General features: G+C 41.9%; 1 protein-coding gene across 1 annotated transcript; it reads right to left on the bottom strand.

Annotated features, from left to right (window-relative positions):
• Positions 1 to 453: 453 nt before the first annotated feature.
• Positions 454 to 21505, bottom strand: LOC147112638 (patched domain-containing protein 4-like). Its single transcript, XM_085997098.1, has 2 exons — positions 20846 to 21505; positions 454 to 1372 (listed from the first exon to the last, which is right to left on the bottom strand). Exons 1-2 carry the CDS (start codon positions 21278 to 21280, stop codon positions 854 to 856), a joined length of 954 nt encoding a protein of 317 aa, XP_085853224.1. The 5' UTR covers positions 21281 to 21505; the 3' UTR covers positions 454 to 853.
• Positions 21506 to 22731: the final 1226 nt, after the last annotated feature.

Below are 22731 nucleotides of genomic sequence, written 5' to 3'. Positions count from 1 at the left end.
AGTGAAGCTATCACTGTGGAAATGGAATCTTCTTTCATTAAGTATCCTATGCTTCATTTTTCTACACTTTTCTTACAGGTGGGAGGAGTGAAATTCGCCTTGGGTGGTAGCACAAAACGATTGCTAGTGAATCGGCAGCCCATTGTAAAAGAATCATGCAAAGTGTACAAGGGGTTGCCGATTTGCTATCACCCAAGACAAATTCCACCCCCCAGATACTTTGTGATCCTTAAAATGGAGTCCTTATCAATTGATATATGCATATATTCTGTGCTGTCTCCTTAATCTGACCTTTCTGAATGCAGAAGTCTACATAATAAAAAACAGTTGTGACTTTTTCTCCAAACTTTACCCATTTCTCCAGCAGCCTCCTTACTCTATCGGATTTTACATTTTGTAATCACACAGGGGGAAGTAAAAAATAAAAGCAGCATTGAGACAGTTGGTCTCATTAGTTTAATTGGTTTGATAAACTATTACTTTGACTATTGCATGGTGAATCTTTCAGATTAGATTTTTAATTGAGTTGGTTTGACATCATCATCCATTTTAGAATGAATAAAGCACAGGAAAAAATCCAGATATGATCTGTACAGAGTAGCTATTAATCTTTCTCATTACCTAATCCTTTTTTGTCAGTGAGTTATCTATCTAAATGTCAGTCTGTATCCAGTCAAGTAACAGAAAATTTAAGTTTTTCTGTACAATGCACATATTCAAATATTCATAGAGATAGCCAACATTTTTTTTAAATGACAGTACATTTAACATAGCTTTGTAAAGTTTGCATCGTATCAATTATAAAAGTGATATAAGCATCACAAATGTATTCTTGAAAACACACACACTAAAACTACAGTTTATTAAAGAGAGAGGTTTTGGAGCAATAATTACCCATGGCAAAGAAGGGGATTCCCAGTAGAGTGGAGTTGTATTTGCCATCAGTGCTGATGAATATCCCTGCTGCAGTAACAGTGGAAAGGCAGATTGTGATAACTCCCAGCAGTCCCAGGAAGGGCTTGCTGCGGAGGCAGTCCCTCATTGTGCTGGTGAGAGTGGCAGCAATCAGAACCAACACTAGGCTCACCACCACCTCAGACCTGGCCACAGTGTTGGTCTTATAGAAGTCCTTCCACAGACCAGAAGACGTCAGGGGGTACAGCTGCAGATCGCTGTGCTCCTGTTGAAATTTAAACATGAGCTGGCAGAATTCAGTTTCCCATTTCTCTGCAACATCTTGTAAGGCAGACCCGTAGCTTTGCAGGTAGTAGGTGATCTGTACTGCACTGGCTGATTTAACCTGGTGTTCTCTACTGTTGGGGATGAAGATCACTCCTCCAAGCTGATGTCCGATAAAAGTCACCCTGCCGTCCTTTAATGATAAAATGATTATGTTCATATTAACTTTCAGTTCACAAAAAAGTTTGTACAATTTTTCATTAAATATATTAGAGCTAAATTATGCAGTATTATATTACTAATGAAAACTGATAAGCATTTACTGTTGTCATGCTGAGATAAAAATAAATAATCAGAATAATTCCTGTCCCTTAGAAAGATGATCAATTCTGACTATGAGATTTAGTAGCAGATCAGTGAGTTTAGAATTTACGCACTGGTTTTTTTGGCATAGAGTTAGTATAATCTGGATGTGTGAGGAATCTAGGGAGGAACCCCCTTCCTGTGGGATTCTTCCCCTTTTGGGCCTCATTGATAAATTCTGATGGGAGGAGGAAAGAAGTTATCTTCCCCACTCAACCACCATCATGATGTCACATTCACTGGTGGGATGCCAAGCTGCCCCAGAAATCTCACCAGTTCTGCCCAGTGTATGGTCAACAGTAAGTATGCCCACATGAAGCAGGAATACAAGAATTGTTAGTGAGCTCTGCAAATACATATCCCAATTGTAATCGATCTTACGCAGATTAAATGCAATTAGGGAATTGGTAGGCGATTAAAGGGACACCCAGCAAAATAACTTGGGCTGTCAAACTCAGACTGCTTCCCCATAGAGTGACAAGGTGCCACGCTGATTCCACATGATCCTGCTGGGCACGCTCTCAGATAATGTGTGAATGACATGGGCACCTGTTTCCATTATGCAAATTGTTTTGTTCCAGGAATTTGGGACAGGTTCAAGACAAGTGCAAATGGGCGTATGGAATTCCTGTCCTACCACACTTGCAGTGGCAGAGCTGTATGTGCAGTGAACAATATATGTATATATAATACTTCTAATATATACAATTGTTTTCTGAGTTCATTCTTACAAGCATAGAAATTATTGTTGGTATTTGTGGACATTCCTCTCTCCACTATTTTAATGTAGGTGTTAAACAATTTATTTATATGTGGTAATGCTACCATTAATATAACAGGTAAATAAATGTCATACAAACAAATCAATCATTTGTCTGTGAATATTTCACTAACAGTAATTTCTAAGTTCTAGTGAAAGCAATAAACTAGATGATGTTGGAAATATATGTAGTATGACATGAAATACAGTACAATGATTTTGACTGTCATAGTTTTAAACCACTAATGTAACAAATATTACCAATAAAATTGTAGATGCCCATGGAGTTGCAGTTAATATGCAGTTGTACTGACACAGCACATTTTCAAGGCTAGCAAGAATATCCTCAGTTATAGATTTTTTATAATTGGGTTAATAAAAGTGCTGTGGCATACAAGCACAAAATTAACTTTAAATATTGTAGTGACCTTCTCAATGAGGCTTTTTCACAATCTCACCCCAAACTGTTTTATTGAGATTTACCAATTGATAAGCTCAAAATTGTCAGTCATTTATTATACTGCTCAGAAAAATGAATGTTTCCAGAGAAATGAGTGAAAGGACGTCGTCTTCTCTGTCCATTGATTCCTAAGGGGTTGGGCCCACAGCTTAATTCTGGCACTAACTAGCACTAAATTAGCAATCTCATTCAAAGAGGGCACAGGATTGCTGTTGTGAGAAATGAAACAGTGGTGCACGAGGGGGTGCTTTTCTGAGGATGAGGTTGAGGCATAATTATATATGCCAACAATGGCCATTTTGATAGTCATCGTTTCAACTCATATGTCAGTTTGTTCATGTTTTAGAAGAAAATTCAGCTTTCTCACGAGGATTCGCTGTTGTTATTACCAATCGACCAGATGAGTTGAAAGGCATGACTGAAGGTTATTAGAACCCAATCAAGCAGATTGGTGCAGTGACAAAATATTTTTGTCTTCAGATATAGCATGGTAATTTTTGTCATGGTACATAAGGGGCTAAGAAGTAGCTTTACTCAAAGAAATAACAGCCCAGTTTAAATTGATACAACTGTTACAGATTTTAGTCACTGTATCTGTGTTTAATGTCCATGGGAGGACTCAAGCCATTCAATTCAAACATGTGTCTGACATGTGTTTGACTGGCAGTGTATATAAATTAAAGAGTTTGTCAAAAACTTTCAAAGAGAGATAGTCAAGCTAGACGGTGAAAAAAGAAAGGGAAGGAACAGTTACATAAGAACATTGCTCATATCATGGTTTAGCAAAGCAGTTTTGAACTATTTATTATTTTCTACTATTCTAGACTCTTAATAACTACTGTAAAAATATATGTTGTGCTACTATTCACTTGTTCTTTTACTGTTTAATACATTACTTGGCAGTTAACGTCTAAGAAGAAGTGTAATGCAGTGTTATTCTGCTGCTTTCTGAAGTCAAGGGGGATTATGTGATAAAACCAGTAGCTGAAATAAACAGATGCAGGTTCTGGGTTTGATCTCTGGGCATGCTATGAAATTATAGTATAATATTTGGGCAAGTGAAAGCACTCTCTGAGACGTACAGGGGGAATTTTGTCAGCCCTGGGGAGGCGGGTATGGAGGCAGGACTGCCGGGAAAATGGCAGAAAATGGGAATGGGTACTGAACCAGCTCCCAACCCACCTCCTTGCCATCTTCCCGGGAGGCGGATCCCCGACTCGCGCAGGGACCCGCCTCCTCAAGGCAGGAAAGGGATTACAGCCAATTAACTGCCTGTTAACAGGAAGTTAACAGGCAGTTAAGAGGCTTATCCCCATTTTACCCCTGCACGTGCAGGCTTCCCGACGACTGCGAACCCTGCCAGGGTCAGCGAGACGAGCAGTGGGTCTGCGGGGTGAGAGGGATCGAAAGGTCTGCTGTGAAGGTGAGTGATGGGTGCAAGTGTGGAGAGGTAAGTATCAGAGGTGAGTGTAAAGTGTTAGAGAAAGTTTATTTACCATTGCTTCTTCCTGCAGGCTTCAACCCTTGGGGATCCGGAGGTGACTCATCTCAACGGCAGAGATGACAGAATGGCTGCTGCATTCTCAGATGCAGGGCTCACCTTAGAACAGAGATTGTCAGTGTTTGACAGCTTCTCAAAGCTGTCAAACACTGACAATTCAGCTGTCAAAAGTTTTTGACAGATGAACTGCTATATGCTGACGTCCTCTGTCACCGGCTTTCCCTTAATTGGTCGGCTAAGCCCGCAGGGCAGGATTAACAAGGTCAATCAAGGGAAAATAGCGTGGGTTGGCCGGATGTCGTTGGGGGCGGGACTGAAACCCGACAACCAGCAGCCCCGCCCCCCAACGCACCCCCATTGAGAAAATCCATGTGTGGGGCTCACCTACAGGAGTAGCCTGAGACACAGAAGCCAAAAACAAATATATTCTAGTGTAAAAAAAATAAAGAAACCAAAAAAATGGTAACAATTATTTTCTTCCATTGTTGGCTGTATACAAACTCAAGATTGAGGTTTAACAACACGATATTTATTATAAATAAACTACTAAAATCCTATTTTAAAAACTTTTTATTTTTTTAGCCCAGTTCTTGCCTAAGGTGGAATTACAACTTATATTAGAGATAAGGAGGGTGCTCCCGGGTGTGAATGCATTAACTGGATGTATTTGAGCATTCCCATCACTGCACTTGTGGAATTGCCAAGGTTTGGAAATACAATAGGGAGCAGGTTTAGGGTGGTGATGAGTTTAATTTGATTTTTTAAAATATTTCAGATTTTGCTACAGTCTATTGCCATGATATGTAATGTGGCTCTTTGGCCTACTTGTGGGTGAGTTTTAGCACCTGGTTATAATCTCTAACTTTAAAAGCTGTTCTCAATTTATTTACATGCTTGTGGTGGAGCTTAATTTGTTACTGTGCAATACTAAAGAGTCCATATTACAGTGGTCAACATCCACAGGGAAATGTAACTAATGATTGATAACAGCACGGAAACTTGCAAACCTCAGACTGGAGGCTGTCAATCAGATCCACCTGAGCAAACTGAATCAGCTCCCTGTGCCTATTCCTGCAAATCATGCGTTCGTCAACTTTAGATTTTTTTTTTAAGTGATTACAGTATAGTCATGTTCAGTACAAAAATATAACCTTTCTGATAGAATCATGAAAGCATTATAGGTTAGAAATTACTGTTAGCAATTATAGTAGTCAAACATTTAACACATTCATATGACATTCCTCTGACCACTATTTTAATAGAGGCACTGTTGTGTTTCAGGATTTTTAACTATTTGGCTAGAAGAGATTTTTGGTTTAATCTACAGAATGATTATAAGTTAAATTTAATATTCTAAGGATTAATTCCCAAACATCCAACACCAGGGAAAACCTCTTCATCTCAATAAAAGATGTGTCAATGTCATATTTGTCAGCTTTGGATCAGTGTTGCACTCTTCCCTCTAAGTCAAAAGGTTAAAGCCCCACTCCAGAGACTTGAGCACATAATCTAGGCTAACACTTCAATGTAGTACAGAGTGAGTGTTGCACTGTTGGAGGTGCCATCTTTCAGGTAAGATATTAATATAAGACCCTGTCTGCCTGCTTACGTGGAAATGAAAGACCTTATGACACTATTTGAAGAAGAGGACGAGAGTTCTCCAAGTGTCCTGCCAAAATTTATCCCTCAACCAACATCACTAAAATGATGAAGGCCTGAGGATCTTTTTTTTAAATTCGTTCATGGGATGTGGGCGTCACTGGCAAGGCCAGCATTTATTGCCCATCGCTAATTGCCCTTGAGAAGGTGGCGGTGAGCCACCTTCTTGAACCGTTGTAGTCGTGTGGTGAAGGTACTCCCACAGTGCTGTTAGGGAGGGAATTCCAGGATTTTAACGCAGCGACGATGAAGGATCAGTGATATATTTCCAAGTTAGAATGGTGTGTGACTTGAAGGGGAACTTGGAGGTGGTGGTGTTCCCATGCGCCTGCTGCTCTTGTCCTTCCAGGTGGTAGAGGTCGCAGGCTTGGAAGGTGCTGCCGAAGAAGTCTTGGCGAGTTGCTGCAGTGCATCTAGTAGATGGTACTCACTGCAGCCACGGTACGCCGGTGGTGGAGGGAGTGAATGTTTAAGTTGGTGGATGGGGTGCCAATCAAGCGGGCTGCTTTGTCCTGGATGGTGTCGAGCTTCTTGAGTGTTGTCGGAGCTGCACTCATCCAGGCAAGTGGAGAGTATTCCATTGCACACCTGACCTGTGCCTTGTAGATGGTGGAAAGGTTTGGGGAGTCAGGAGGTGAGACACTCACTGCAGAATACCCAGCACCTGACCTGCTCTTGTAGCCACAGTATTTATGTGGCTGGTCCAGTTAAGTTTCTGGTCAATGGTGACCCCCCAGGATATTGATTGTGGGGATTCGGCAATGGTAATGCTGTTGAATGTCAAAGGGCGGTGGTTAGATGCTTGCTTGTCGGAGATAGTCATTGCCTGGCACTTGTGTGGCGCGAATATTATTTGCCACTTATTAGCCCAAGCCTGAATGTCGTTCAGGTCTTGCTGCATGTGGGCATGGACTACTTCATTATCTGAGGAGTTATGAAAGGCACTGAACACTGTGCAGTCATCAGTGAACATTCCCACTTCTGACCTTATAATGGAGGGAAAGTCATTGATGAAGCAGCTGAAGATGTTTGGGCCTAGGACACTGCCCTGAGGAACTCCTGCAGCAATGTCCTGGGGCTGTGAAAATTGACCTCAAACCACCACAACCATCTTCCTTTGTGCTAGGTATGACTCCAGCCTGTGGAGAGTTTTCCCCCAATTCCCATTAACTTCAGTTTTACTAGGGCTCCTTGATGCCACACTCGGTCAAATGCTGCCTTGATGTCAAGGGCAGTCACTCGCACCTTATCTCTGGAATTCAGCTCTTTTGTCCATGTTTGGAACAAGGCTGCAATGAGGTCTGTAGCTGAATGGTCCTGGCGTAAACCAAACTGGGCATCAGTGAGCAGGTTATTGGTGAGTAAGTGTCGCTTGATAGCACTGTCGATGACACCTTCCATCACTTTGCTGATGATTGAGAGTCGACTGATGGGGCGTTAATTGGCTGGATTTGTCCAGCTTTTTGTGGACAGGACATACCTGGGCAGTTTTCCACATTGTCGGATAGATGCCAGTGTTATAGCTGGACTGAAACAGCTTGGCTAGAGGCATGGCTAGTTCAGGAGCACAAGTCTTCAGCACGATAGCCAGGATGTTGCTGGGGCCCATATCCTTTGCTGTATCCAGTGCGCTCAGCCATTTCTTGATATCATGTGGAGTGAATCAAATTGGCTGAAGACTGGCTTCTGTGGTGGTGGGGACCTCAGGAGGAGGCCGATATGGATCATCCACTCGGCACTTCTGGATGAAGATGCTTGCAAATGCTTCTGCCTTGTCTTTTGCACTCACGTGCTGGGTTACACCATCATTGAGGATGGGGATATTCATGGACCCTCCTCCTCCCGTTAGTTGTTTAATGGTCCACCATCATTCACGACTGGATGTGGCAGGACTGCAGAGCTTTGATCTGATCTGCTGATTGTGGGATGGCTTAGCTCTGTCTATAGCATGTTGCTTCCACTTTTTAGCATGCATGTAGTCCAGGTTGGCACTGCATTTTTAGGTATGCCTGGTGCTGCTCCTGTCATGCCCTTCTACACTCGTTATTGAACCAGAGTTGGTCCCCTGGCTTGATGGTAATGGTAAAGTGAGGGATATGCTGGGCCATGAGGTTACAGATTGTGCTGCTGCTGATGGCTCACAGCGCCTCATGGATGCCCAGTTTTGAGCTGCTAGATCTGTTCTGAATCTATCCCATTTGGCACGGTGGTAGTGCCACACAACACGATGGAGCGTGTCCTTAGTGTGAAGATGGGACTTCATTACCACGATGTCTGTGCGGTGGTCACTGCCACCAATGCTGTCATGGACAGATGCATCTGTGACAGGTAGATCGGTGAGGACGAGGTCAAGTAGGTTTTTCCTTCGTGTTGGTTCTCTCACCATCTGCACCAGGCCCAGACTGGCAGTTATGTCCTTCAGGACTCGGCCAGCTCGGTCAGTAGTGGTGCTACTGAGTCACTCTTGGTGATGGACATTGAAGTCCCCCACCCAGAGTATATTCATGATCTTCAGGCCTTATCTAAATATTCCAGGCAAGCTGCTGGCACCTGTCGCATCGTTGCAGGCAGTTCGCCTCACAGAAGCATACAAGAAGCAGATGCTTTGCTGTTAGCAGCCCTCAGGTAACTCCCGGAGGCCCGGGGGGGGAGAGAGAGTGGGGGCAATGGGGGAGGTGATGGGGGCAGTGGTGAAGAACAGTGGGAGGGAGCTGATAGTGGCTATCAGTGGCTGTCAGGCCCACATAATTATTTTTTTAAATTACTGACTTTTTTGGTGACAGCCGCTGGCTAGGCCACATCTATGTCCCAAAAACTGAGCGGAGTAGGCCTCGGGCCAGCCCAATTTCTGGTACTGGTCCTTCAATAGGCATTAGGCCCTTCAGCTGTGGCTCAATGGGTAGCACTCTCACTCTCTGAGTCAGAAGGTTGTGGGTTCAAGTCCCACTCCAGACTTAAGCACAAAAGTCTAGGCTGACACTTCAGTGCAGTACTGAGGGCGTGCTGCACTGTTGGAGGTGCTGGTTTTTGGATGAGATGTTAAACCCAGGCCCCATTTGCTCTCTCAGGTGGACATTAAAGATCCTATGGTACTATTTTGAAGAAGAGCAGGGGAGTTATCCCTGGTGTTCTGGTCAATATATATTTGTCAATCAACATAACTAAAACAGGTTATCTGGTCATTAACACATTGCTGTTTGTGAGAGCTTGTTGAGCGCACATTGGCTGCTGCATTTCCTACATTCATTACAACAGTGACTACACTCCAAAAGCACTTCATTGGCTGTAAAGCACTTTGGGACGGGTGGTGGTCATGAAAGGCTCTATATAAATGCAAGTCTTTCTTTCTTTCTTTTTCTCATCAGCATATGCAAGGTGCTTAACGCCTGTTTTAGGCAGCTGTCCCTATTGCCTGAAAAGTGACCTGGCCCAATTTCTAGTCGGACATTTTTCAAGCATCCTTGGGGCATAGGACATTGTGCCATTGTAATGTATTATCACATGGTTTGTCACATGGTTTGGTATGAGCATGCTCAGTTCACTCAGACCTAATAAAGCAAGCACATGGACTAGCAATTCATCGTGTCTCTGTCCTTCATTTGTTCTACCCACATATATGACATTTGGGGGCTGCGAATGGAATCCCAAAGCCATTTTTAGGGATCATGGAAGGACACAGTATTCAACCTTCGAGTGGGCAAGTTTAAGATGAATTTGTGACACCTAAACTGAATTTTTTGCAATGTTTTACCTTTAATGCTCATGCAGAATCATCTGTGCTTTGCCTTCACGTGTATGTATACACAGCAACAATGACGTTGATTCTCACAGGTACACAAGTAGCATGCTGAGTCACTGTTCGACGGGATCGGGACAATCATGGCCGTGCCTATGGGATTTACCGGAAGCCTCAGCACGTATGACTGAGCTCGCGAACCATTAATTTCTTACATTGAGCAGATGGAGATTTTTTTGGGGCCAATAACGTTATTGAGATCGAAGGTGCAGATGAGAATGTTCAAGCTCAAAATAAAGTAATTTGTGAATGGAAGAAAGCAATTTTTCTAAGGGAGATAGGGCCAGATGTCTATGGAATGTTGACAAACCTACTCGTGCTAGGGAAAGCGAAGGATGCGTCGTTTGAAGATATTGTCGAGAAACCCGAGGACCATTTTGACCCAAAGCCATTAGAAATAGCAGCGAGCTATAAGTTTGGTACCAGAAACCAAAAACAAAGTGAAACCATCAGTGAGTACATTGTAGCTCTTAAAAACCTGTCTTTGCATTGTAACTTCACCACATTTTTGGATCCTGAGTGGCGAGATAAGTTTATGTGTGAACTGGTGGATGAGCAGCAGTCCAAGTTACTGAACACTCCGAATCTAACGTTTGACATAGCATGCAAAATTGCCCTGTCTATGGAGATGGCATCTAAGAATGCTAGGGAGCTGTGTCCAACTCAAGCGACTAGTGCAGCTGAGGTTGACAGTCACAAAGCCACTGCCAAACCTAAAGCTGTGAGACCAAGTCAAAAGCATGTTGGTGAGAGCAGTTCAATGAATTGTTATCACTGCAATGGAAATCACTCACCACAGTCCTGCCAATACAGAAATGTGAAGTGTTTTCACTGCCAGAAGCAAGGCCATATTTCAACAGCTTGCATGAAGTAAGAACCATTCTAGTGGCAAAACAATGACAACAAAAGGGAGGAATTCACAATATTGAAGTGAACACACCTGATATTGAAGAACTAGGCATCTATAGTATCTATGCCACCAGTGGCAACACTAGCAGTCGTGAGAAAGACTTCTGCACAAAACTTTTTATCAACGAACAATATATTGATATGGGTATCGACACAGTGGATTGCTCTATCATGAGTAAGGGCACTTATGAGAATAAGTTTAATCAAATACCACTTACAAAGAGTACCGAAGAGTTAAAAACCTACTCCGGAGAAATCCTAGAGACATGTGGACAAATGGAATGTACAGTTCAACACAATGGCCAGTCAGTAAAGGTGCCTATTATTGTAGCGAGCTACAACAACAGGCCAACCCTCATGGGCAAAGACTGGTTGAGAAAGTTAAAATTAGACTGGAAAAACATCTACTGTGTAGATGCTTCAAAGAAGCGACTTGACACAATGCTGAACAAGTATAAAAGCATGTTCTCAGACAGTTATGATGGCATCACTGGGTATGACGTGCATATCCGCATCAAGTCCAATGCAAAGCCTGTCTATTGTAAGCCAAGGCCAGTACCCTATGCGTTGAAAAGTCAAGAGGAGGAAGAGCTAGTGAAGCTCAGAGAGAATGGAGTGCTTGTAACAACTGACAAAAGTGAATGGGCTACCTTGATTGTGGTAGTGCCCAAAGCAGACAAAACTGTATGCTTGTGCGGTGACTGCAAAGTCACTATCAACCAAGCAGTTGACGATGAGCAGTACCTGTTATCTACATCACAAGATTTGTATGTAGCACTCTCGGGTCAAAGGTTTTCTCCAAGCTTGACCTGTCACCGCTTATGCTCAGCTGAATGTTGACAAAGAGAGTCAGCAGTATCTCACCATCAACACACACAAGGGACTGTACTCATACACCAAGCTGCCGTATGGTGTAAAGTCCTCCCCCCAAATCTTCCAGGCTACGATGGATAAGATTTTGCAAGGAGTTCCAAATTGCTTATGCAATCCAGACAATGTGCTGATTGCAACAAGCAATGAGGAAGAAAATCTAGAAGTGTTAGATTTAGTGCTTCAAAGGTTAAATGCCCACAATGTCAAATTGAAAAGGAGCAAATGTGCTTTTGTGCAGCCCGAGCTTGTGTACCTTGGTCTGAAAGTTGATGCAAACAGCTTGCAACCAGTTAAGGAAAAGGTTGATGCTGTCATCAATGCTCCAAAGCCACAGAACGTGTCTGAGTTAAGATCTTTCCTTGGAATGGTTCAGTACTACGCATGTTTCTTACCTGAGTTAGTGACCATGTTAGCTCCATTGCACGAGATCCTCAAGAAGAATGTCCAGTGGAAGTGGATGAAAGCGCAACAGAAAGCTTACAACGCTTGTAAGAGAAGTCTCTCTAGCGATGCTCTACTTGTGCACTATGACACAGAGCATGAGCTTAAGTTAGTGTATGATGATTCTAGCTGTCAGAAGCCACGTAATGGATGACGGCCAAGAGAAACCAATCAAACCCTCACAAAGAGAGAAAGAAACTACGCGCAAATTGAAAAGGAAGCACTCGCCAGAGTGTTTGGAATCATGAAATTCCAACAATTCCTGATAACTGATCACAAACCGCTCCAAGCAATATTGGGGCCCAAATCTGTCACAATATGACTACATGATTGGATATCGCACTTCAAAGCAAAACGCAATTGCAGATGCCTTGTCCAGGTTACCACATGAGGACTCATGTATTGGGAGTGAAGGTGAAATTTTCACACTGGTGCAGTTAACAAAGACGTTCCCGTGAATGCAACTGAGATTGCAGATGAGACTCAAAAGGACTCAGTGCTGAAAGAGTGTATGAAAACACCTTGAATGGATGGACTGATCAGTGTATGGACACAGAATTGAAACCATTCTATAACTGTCGTACTGAATTGTCTTGTGAGCAAGGTTGTATCAAGCGGGAAAACAGAGTGGTGTTACCTACTTCTTTGAGAGATCGTGTTTGACAAATTTACTAGAGTTCTTTGAAGATGTAAAGAGCAGGGCAGATAAAGGGGAACCAGTAGATGTAGTGTATTGGGATTTCTAGAAGGCATTCGATAAGGTGCCACATAAAAGGTTCTTGCACAAGATAAGAGCTCACGGTGTTGGGGATAATATATTAGATTGGATAGAGGATTGGCTAACTAACAGAAAACAGAGAGTCAGAATAAATGGATCATTTTCAAGTTGGCAAACTGTAACTAGTGGGGTGCCACAGGGATCAGTGCTGGGGTCTCAACTATTTACAATCTATATTAATGACTTGGATGAAGGGACTGAGGGTACTGTTGCCAAATTTGCTGGTGATTCAAAGATAGGTGGGAAAGCAAGTTGTGAGGAGTATACAAGTCTGCAAAGGGATATAGATAGGTTAAGTGAGTGGGCAAAAATTTGTCAGATGGAGTATAATGTGGGAAAATATGAGGTTATCCACTTTGGTAGGAAGAATAAAAAAGCAAAATATTATTTAAATGGAGAGAGACTACAGAATGCTGCGGTACAGAGGGATCTGGGTGTCCTCATGCATGAAACACGAAAAGTTAACATGCAGGTACAGCAAGTAATTAGGAAGGCAAATGGAATATCGGTCTTTATTGCAAGAGGGATGGAGTATAAAAGTAGGGAAGTCTTGCTACAACTGTACAGGGTGCTGGTGAGACCACACCTGGAGTACTGCTTACATTTTTGATCTCCTTATTTAAGGAAGGATACACTTGCATTGGAGGCAGTTCAGAGAAGGTTCACTAGGTTGATTCCTGAGTTGAAGGGGTTGTCTTATGAAGAAAGGTTGAGCAGGTTGGGCCTATACTCATTGGAGTTTAGTAGAATGAGGGGTGATCTTATTGAAAAATATAAGATTCTGAGCAGGCTGGACAGGGTAGATGCTGAGAGGATGTTTCCCCTCGTGGGGGAATCTAGAACTAGAGGGCATAGCTTCAGAATAAGGGGCTGCCCATTTAAAATGGAGATGAGGAGGAATTTCTTCTCTCATAGGGACGTGAATCTTTGGAATTCTCTACCCCAGAGAGCTGTGGAGGCTGAGTCATTGAATATATTCAAGGCGGAGATAGACAGGTTTTTGAAAAACAAGTGAATCAAGGTTTATAGAGAGTGGGCAGGAAAGTGGAGTTGAGGCCAAGATCAGATCAGCCATGATCGCATTGAATGGCGGAGCAGGCTTGAGGGGCCAAATGGCCTACACCTGCTCCTATTTCTTATGTTCTTATGTTCTTATGAGAAATAGAATTCTGGCCAAACTTCATAATGAATATCCAGGGATCGTCAGTATGAAATCAATTGCCAGAAGCTTTGTTTACTGGCCTGGATTGGACAGTGATCTTGAACCACTTGATCATGAACACATACATGGGTTTAACTCAGTTCAGACATCAGTAACTGAAGTATCAGGTTCAAACAAGTCTGAGATAGAAACAGGATCATCTTTGAGTCCAGGACCAAAACAAAACAGCCCGAAAATTAGTTCAACACTAAAGCCTTCTTTAAGGAGATCAGGAAGGCTCCGCAAACCTGTTATTAAACTGGATTTGTAGTTCATATAAAATAAAAAATGCCAGGAGTTTTTGTTATGTGGCACATATAATGCTGGGAAAGGTGGGACCATAGTTTTGTTGTATTTGAGAGGGAAATACATACATTTTTCTTAAGGGGGAAAGCAGTGTAATGTATTATCAAATGGTTTGTCACATGGTTTGGTATGAGCATGCTCAGTTCGCTCTGGCCTAATAAAGTAAGCACATAGACTAGCAACTCATCATGTCTCTGTCCTTCATTTGTTCAACCCACATATATTACAGCCATAACATGGGTCCTTTTTGCACCCATTTTACACCTGTAAAACAGGCGCAACAAGCACCAATTTCTACCTCATTATGTGGTTATGTTTTTCATTGCTCTTTATGGGAGCTTGCTGTGTGCAAACTGGCTGGCGTGTTTCCCCATTATAATAGTGACTGCACTTCAAAAATGGCTGTGATGTGCTTTGGGACATCCTGAAGTTGTGAAAGGTGCTATATCAATGCAAGTTCATTCTTTTATTAGACAACAACTGGGCATGCCTGAGAAAAATCCTCTGTGGTACATGAAAATGCTTTATAAAACTGGATTTTAGCAGCTTATTTAAAGGCTGCAGCTGCTGGAACAAAAGGGGACCAGCTGTCATAATGATATCTTCCAAACCATAATGAGCCTGCCATCAAAATTATTATCTTTATCACTTTGAGACAATGGGAATGTCATTAACACATTCCAATAATTAAAATAAGAATTCCTACATGGCATGTTGGAATGGTTGCAATCATGTGGGCTCAGCAGGTGTTCCACTTATGGGAGGGACTGGTGACTGAACCCAAGAAAATATCTAGTCCAGACTCATGTATTTTAAATTAAATAATAATGTTCACTGTGATGGCCAAGAGTAATTTCTAGCCTCATGTTCCAAGGTTTTTAAAATAGAAAACATTTGAAATGTACAACATGTTGATTAGTGTTTAAAGAAGGAAAGGTGTGTTCATGTTTATTTTAAGTTGTTAAATTAGCATATTCTTAATCCAGGTAACTCCCCTTCTGCATCTGGGATTGGGACAGGAGAACACACGTGGTAGAATGAACATTTGGGATGTGTGCTGTAAAATGTTTCAGTTTACATTAATGGACAGAAAATCATGGACACTTACAATTTTGAGAGTCGACTAAGCCTCGTTGAGGGAAATCGACAAGAAGAGAGGGTAGCGGGGAAACTGGTTGAAGGTAAGGGGCCTCTGGCTTCTTGGGGGAAGCAAATGGGAGTGGGAAAGGGTTAATGGTGAAGCGGCTGCAGTGGAACAAGGGGGTGGGGAGGATTCAAGGGCTGAGTGGGCCATTGAAAGAGGAAGAGATGGGGTAGTAATGAGAGTGAGGAAGTGGTCACAAAGAGGAAGGTGAAGGGGCAGTCAATATGATGGGAGCAAGGAGGTGAGTAGAAGTGCAAGTGATTGGGGAAGGGGATGGAAATGAGCCACAGAGGGTCATATTTCCCCTATTTTGTTACATGGAAGCAAATTATATTTTCTCTGTCCAGCAGTGGTTATTTAAATATGTGAAAAATAAAAATTCACTTGTTCAAATGGTTAGCTAAATGGGTGGCACCTGGGATTAGCATCCTTCAATGCAGTCAATAAGATCACCTGGATCTGAAAGGTAATACAAAATACAATGATAGCAAGTTTAAAACATTCTTTCCCTTAACTTATGGTAATCATAACTCAACCCACCCCACATCAAAAATAGCCTGCAGCCTTTGCTGTCTCCTTTCCCTGCCACACCACCCACCATCTTCCATCTGAAAGGAGAGAGAAGAGGTCATAGAAGCAAAAAGAGTTAAGGAGAAAGAAGCAGCAACGTAAAGAAAGAAGCAAGAAACAGAAGCATGAGAGGATAGAGAAAATCAGCAACATGAAGATTTCAGAGACGGGTAAGAGAGTGACAATATTCACTAACTTACCGTGAGCAATGTCACAGGAGATTGACGAGTATTAGAATAATAATGGTGTGTACCTTGTGTTTGTTTGCAAGAATGAAAGGTTTGCAACTTGGAGCAATCACCAATATGATTCATGCAGGTAACTGAGTTATGATTACCTTAAGTTAAGGGAAAGAATGGTTTAAACTTGCTGTCATTTGTATTTTGTATTACTGTTTAGATCCAGGTGATCCTATTGAATTAATTGCAGGATGCTAATCCCAGATGCCATCCATCTAACCATTTGAACAAGTGAATTCTTATTTTTATTTTTCACATATTTAAATAATCACTGCTGGGCAGGGAAAATATAATTTGCTTCCATGTAACAAAATAAAAGAAATACAATAAGTAACCATTGTTAGTGGATTTATCACTTACTTAAACACACAAACTATTTATTCATGTCATTTTAGAAGAAAATTCCTACTGAATAAAACATTTCTTTTGATGGGAATTTGCTAAAAATCCTATCAAAGTTTTCAAAAGCGCATAATATAGTGCTCCTGATGATATGTTAACCTTGTTTTTTCCTCAGTGTCAAAGACTTACAACACACAAAATCTACTTATGAAGGTCTTGTTAAAAGGGTGAAAGAAAAGCCTGAAATATCTATCTGAACTTATTCTACGTTTGCCAGCCTATACAATATTGTAAATGTAGAGGATACTGAATGGAGATTGATAACATTGGTTCACTCAGAAAACCTCAGAAGTGTAACATAATCTGCATCTAATGTGTTCTAATTAGTGTTCCCTTTATCCCACACTATATTATTCTAATAAAATGTGACACTTTTTAAAAAATTGTCACAATCAGCTTGCTAATGGACAAGTGGAAAGAATGTTAATACATTTATGAATTATAATAAAATAATGCTAATTCTGAGCAGTTATATGAAGTGGACTCACATTACTGACTGTAGACTAAATTAATTTTGTTTACTAGGAGTCATTAGAGAGGAGACTGCATTCCATCAGTCTGTGCTGGATTCAAACATAGACCCAGAACTAAGAGTATGGTTCCAACCCACTACACCACTCTGTCAACTGCAACGACTTGCATTTATATAGCACCTTTAATGTGCAAAATGTCCCATGGTGTTTCACAGAGTTACAAGGAAAGCAATTGGATGCCAAGCCAAAGAAGGACAGATTAGGAAGGGTGGCCAAAAGCTTGGCCAATGATAGGGGTTTTAAGGGAGGTCTTAAGAGGAGGAAGGTAGAGGAGTTTAATGACATACCTCCAGAGCATGGGGCCCCAGGCAGCTGAAGGCACCCACCATTTGAGGCCAAGAGATGAATGAAGATTTTGGGGGATGGGGGGGGGGGGCAGGTTACAGGGCTGTAGGAGGTTAGAGATGTGGATTTAAACACAATCAGAATTTTCAATTTGAGGCATTAGGGACTGGAAGCCGCAAAGTTTAAAGGCAGAGGCCAAAGACAATTGCTTATGTCTTTCGAATGTTTAGCTGAAGGAAATTGCAGTTCATCCAAGACTGGATGTCAGACAAGCAGTCTAACAGCACAAAGGCAGTGAAGGAGTTTAGAGAGGTGGTAGAGAGGTAGAGATGGGTGTCACCAGCATACATGTGGAAGCTGCCCCCAGATCTACAGATAATTTTGCCAAGGGTCAGAATTAGATGAAGTTGAGGAGCAGGCTAAGAATGGATCCTTGGGTGATTCTGGAACTAACAGCACAGGGGTGGGAGGAGATGCCATTGCAGGAGATGCTTTGGCTACGAAGAGTGCAACCAAGAGAGGGCCACAGAGAAAGGCTATTGAAGGAGGATAGTGTGGTTGACCATGGTGAAAGCTGGAGAGGTCGAGGATGATGCAGTTGGAGCCCTAATATTCTTCCGTTTATTCCTGTTTTTCTTGTTCCCTTAGTTTTAACACTGATGGTTAATGACTGTAGTTAGGTTCGCTGGTTTGGAGGAGGTATTACATCTGGCACTGTGAGGAAAATGATTGAAAGCACTCAATTGGAAAGATAAGATTGCTGAAGTGCTCTTTGTAAATGATTGTATCTCTGTTCATATTAATTCACCTCCCTCACGCCGATGGGCTCAGTATCTCCTACAAGCCAGTGCACCAGTGCTATCATCACAATTACTGTTTAAACAGTTTTTTGATAGAAAATGTAATAAGTTAATGATGATCCTATGTAGCTAATTTTGATTTTCTTTTTGGCATTTCCATTCAATCTTTAAAACTGTTGCTATCGAGATCCTGGAGGACAACTCATCCGCTGTTTTTTGACGAGACCACTAGTTCTGGTCACAATCTATGCTATTCTTTTACTTGCTGTAACTTCTCACCTTTACACCCTGCCTGGAATAATATTTAACACAATTTGGGTGATGTTTCATGTGTGCTTTTATTTGATTGATATTTTACTGCCTTTACCTTACTGCTACTAACCTTACTGGAATTGCATTAATGCTATTCATTCTAACATATGTATCTTTTCACAGATATGTAAATTCCCCCCTCCCCCATCACTTGCAGTGGTAATGAACGTCTTTCATGCTGAACTAAGTTAACACTTATTATCTATTATGTTTCAGGTAGCAGTATATTTAAATTGACAAGCAATCCTATACATGGACATGTAATTCATGCACTGAAAAAATGTTCCTGATAGCACCTTTATATAACACAAAAAATTGCCCAATAACACATTCACCCACCACCAAGATGTACAATAATGATTTCACGCACACAGCACAAAGAAATTCTCGCTAGCCCCTTCAAGCATGGCAAGGTGGCACTCAATAGTCCTTTCATTTAATTTGAAATTCTTTCTTCACAATTTCTACTTGCACCACAACTGTTAAAACTAATGTACGCAATCATGCTTTCTAGTGAGTTAGTTCTGGTATCACGCTGTCCAAAGCACCATCTGCTCAAACAGACTACTGCAGACACTCCCTGTTTTCTATTGATTGCAGGCTTATTTCCCAGGACCCTTAAACAGTATAAGAACTGTTATAACATCCTGAATGGAAAAAAACTCACACTGAAGAGCTTTCACAAGAGTTGATGAGGTGCTGCCTCAATGTGAGCAATGATATTAGCCTTGATCTGAAGCCACTTCACTGGCGTGTACGGCATAACAACAGTTCCAAACAGTATTTCTCAATGCAATAAAATAATCAACATCTTATCAACACATTCCTCCATAAAATGCACATCCTGCAATGTGATACAATACTCTATTTTGGGAATTATTTAACACATGCATGCCTATACCGAATGTGAAATAAATTTTGAATAACTAAAGGCAAGTACACAGTGTAACTCTCGAAGTGTAGGGTTCCCTCTTTCATTAAATGCTGTCACTAAACTAGTAAGCTATTCAGACACTTATCCCTACTAACTGATCTTCATTCTTTCATCTTTTGCGCGAGTACATGGCAACAGTCATCCCACCACTATCCGAATACTCTACTCGTCCAACCTGAGGCCTGCGTGTAGGTATAGAGATTCCGATCGGCTGTTTTTTTATCACTATCCTTACATGACAGTGCAGATAAATCACTGCAAAACATTTTTAAGCTAATATTTCTTTTTTGATCATGTTCTGATAAATACAATATTAATATATTAGGAGGGTTATCCAAGCAATTATCACAAGCTAATACCCTAAAAGGCTCAGTTAAAACTTCATGCATTTCAACTGCATCAGACCCATGTAGCTGCCCTGATAATCCTTCCAACATGCTGGGACTGTACCGTGCTCTGTACCAGTCTACTCGGAACAGGGGAGATGTTTAAGTCTGGCACATAAAGTTCAGGGTTATTTGAGTTTGAATGAAATAAAATAATTTACTTGCATTCCAAAGCATAAACACTAGCCTCTGAACTTTAGGGACAGGATACCTAGATTATTGAACATCAAATTAGGGATGAAACTCTATAAACATGGATATCGACGTGAAGTCAATTTTTAAAATATCCATCTGATGCTGTTTTATTCTGACTGATAAGGCTGTGTCCATTGAGTTTCTGTAACACGCCATTAATCTGCAAGGATAGAAAAGGGGAGACCCTACGTTATAAGATGCCCCTCTAAGTACCAATTCCCTCACGCGTCTAATTTCCTCTTAAATACAGTTGGTTAGCCTGGTGTCCAAAATAATTCCTGTGAGGCTTGCCTTCTTAAAAGTATCACAAACTTCTCGTTCAGTTTTACAATTAACACATTTTACGATTATCTTATTTACTTGAGGACTGTTTTGGAATCGATTAGAGAGTTACTTTTTTTTGCTAATGAGAGAAATAATTCCGTGACTGAAAAGTAAACCAAGACAGCCCATCAATTTTCATCATTGTGTCTACAAATGAAACAACGGAAAAGCCCCGCGGTGTGGCTGTGTGTATGTTTCAAAGCAATCTCGTCAATCCTGGCGGGTTCCACATAAAGCAGCATCAAAATGTAGAGAATTAATGTAACAAATAAATGACTGTTTGGAACTACAATCTTCAAAAACATAAACGTTAGCTTTCACCTTTAATTTAGTATTAGGGTAGCGCAGTGACTTCCTCGGTCCTGTATTATTAGACAGTGCGGCTTGACTAAGATCCTCCAACACTTCGATGATATCGTCAAGCACGCACCTCTTGTCGCGGTTCCGCAACATACAAATATGAGAGAAAGAATAACTGAAGCCCGACCCGTTGACTCGCATCTCCAGCACGGCTTTGTGCATCTGCAAGATCTGATCGGCTCTCTCCAGGATATCAGCCCCCGAAAGGGAGGTGAGTACCACCCTGCCGTATTTGCCCGGGGTATGCAGGTCCGAGTACAGGTTGTTCTTGGACTGGTTGATGGAGAAAAGACTGTTCACCAGGGTCCTCTCGATCTTGGCCAGGCTGTGCTTGGGCGCCACCAGCAACTCCAGGTCAGTTTCACGCTGAAATTTATTAAGGAAGGTCGCCCCGAACAGAATGGACAGGATGGAGGGGACTGTCAGGAAAAAGACGGGATGCCTGCTCACGAATAATCCCAACCAGTAGAAACATTCCTTCAGCCCTGAGTGCACGACTTCTCGCAGCATCCTCCTCCAGCTCTTGCAGATCCCCCAGCCCTGGATCTTCCTGTAAAGCTCATCTGACATCTGGCTTTGCCCCTTTTACATGTCAATCCACACCAATCCCTTTTGGGTATTACTCTGGAAACACTGCAGCAATTCGCAGCAGACGGACAACTATTGATCACTCAGGGCTTTTTTTTCTTATTAAAGGCCAGCCCTCGTTTCGCCATTGAGCGGCAATAGTTGTATTATTTTCACCGCATCGCCCTCCATACATGTGTGCATTAGGGAGCAGTATAGGACTGTTCGAAGTGCTGTATAGGCGTACTCTAATTTATGGACCTACTGGAACCAAGTGTGTGATTCTGAATGGGGGAGGACGCCGAGTGTCTATTTTTAGAGCTTGCCACACAACGCTGGATCCCGATTGAATGGAACACAGGCACTGAGCTAGAATCGTACAAATCACCAGCAAGATTTTGGTGCAATTGACTAAACTCGCTGTGATGGGTTTCTGTTTTAAAATTGCTCAAGTTGCAGTTTCTGTCCCCCCTCCCCCCGCCACCCCCCCCCCCCCCCCCTCGTGTGCGGTCGCGGGCCGGGCGAAGTCTTGCTCATTGTTTGGATTTGTATTAATAGATGAATCTTTAAAACCGATAGAAAATAAAACGCCTTCTGATTGTCTGCTCGCGCATCATTCGGTTCCTGCAACTGTTAACCAGAAATCAAAGGATGGAGAAATCGCTTTGAGTTCGGTCTCTGTCATACTCTCTCTCTGTATTATGGTTTAACCCAGTAGGCAGTTTTTTTTTACAGTAACTACAGTATTTCCTACAGCGCGTTTATGTTTATAGCTAAACACAGTAGGTAGAGTGCCACGAGATTTTACCAATTTCTTGTATTTTTTCTCTTTCTGCCTTTTCACTGATCTTCATATGAAATACAGATTTTATTAATAAGAGTGAATGATCTCAATTATCTAGTGGGTAGAATATATTGAATTCATTATCAAGGTTGTTTAAAACACGTAGCAGAATTTAAAAAATAATTTTTTACTTTTTAATTGAGCAATTTAATTATTTTCTAATGAGGGTGATGGAAGGTAAATCAATGTTATTGCTCTAAAAATAATCTCGTTAATTCCCAGTCTGTGCTGAGTTAGTTGCTCTCAGCTCCTGAGAGGCTCCCATTGCTCTGGCTACCCCAGACCAGGGATGGGTAAAAAAAAACACTCAAGATTCCTTCTACTGATCGCTTGCCAGTGACCTTTGCTGGAAAGTGGATGTTTCTGGGTGTTGAGTGAGGACAGCATCAGGCTTGGCTTCAAAGCTTTCCAGTGAGCAAATGACCGTGACCACTCATTGGCTCCAAATTTCCTCAGAGTCTGGAGTTCAGTCCCAATGGAAAATGACTGGAAGTGCAGCGGAGTAGGCAGCACAACAGGCAGGATCTGGGAACTCCTGGTCACAGTCCAGAAGAGCGACCATGGGGAATTATTGCAGGGGCCGGTGTGGTCCACCCCATACAAGGTCGAT

Source organism: Somniosus microcephalus, chromosome 9 (genome assembly GCF_052327205.1).
Source record: "Somniosus microcephalus isolate GS21.2 chromosome 9, FLI_Smic_1.0, whole genome shotgun sequence".
Classification (NCBI taxonomy): Eukaryota; Metazoa; Chordata; class Chondrichthyes; order Squaliformes; family Somniosidae; genus Somniosus; species Somniosus microcephalus.
The sequence above is the reverse complement of the archived record's forward strand: the minus strand, read 5'-3'. Positions and strand labels throughout refer to the sequence as shown.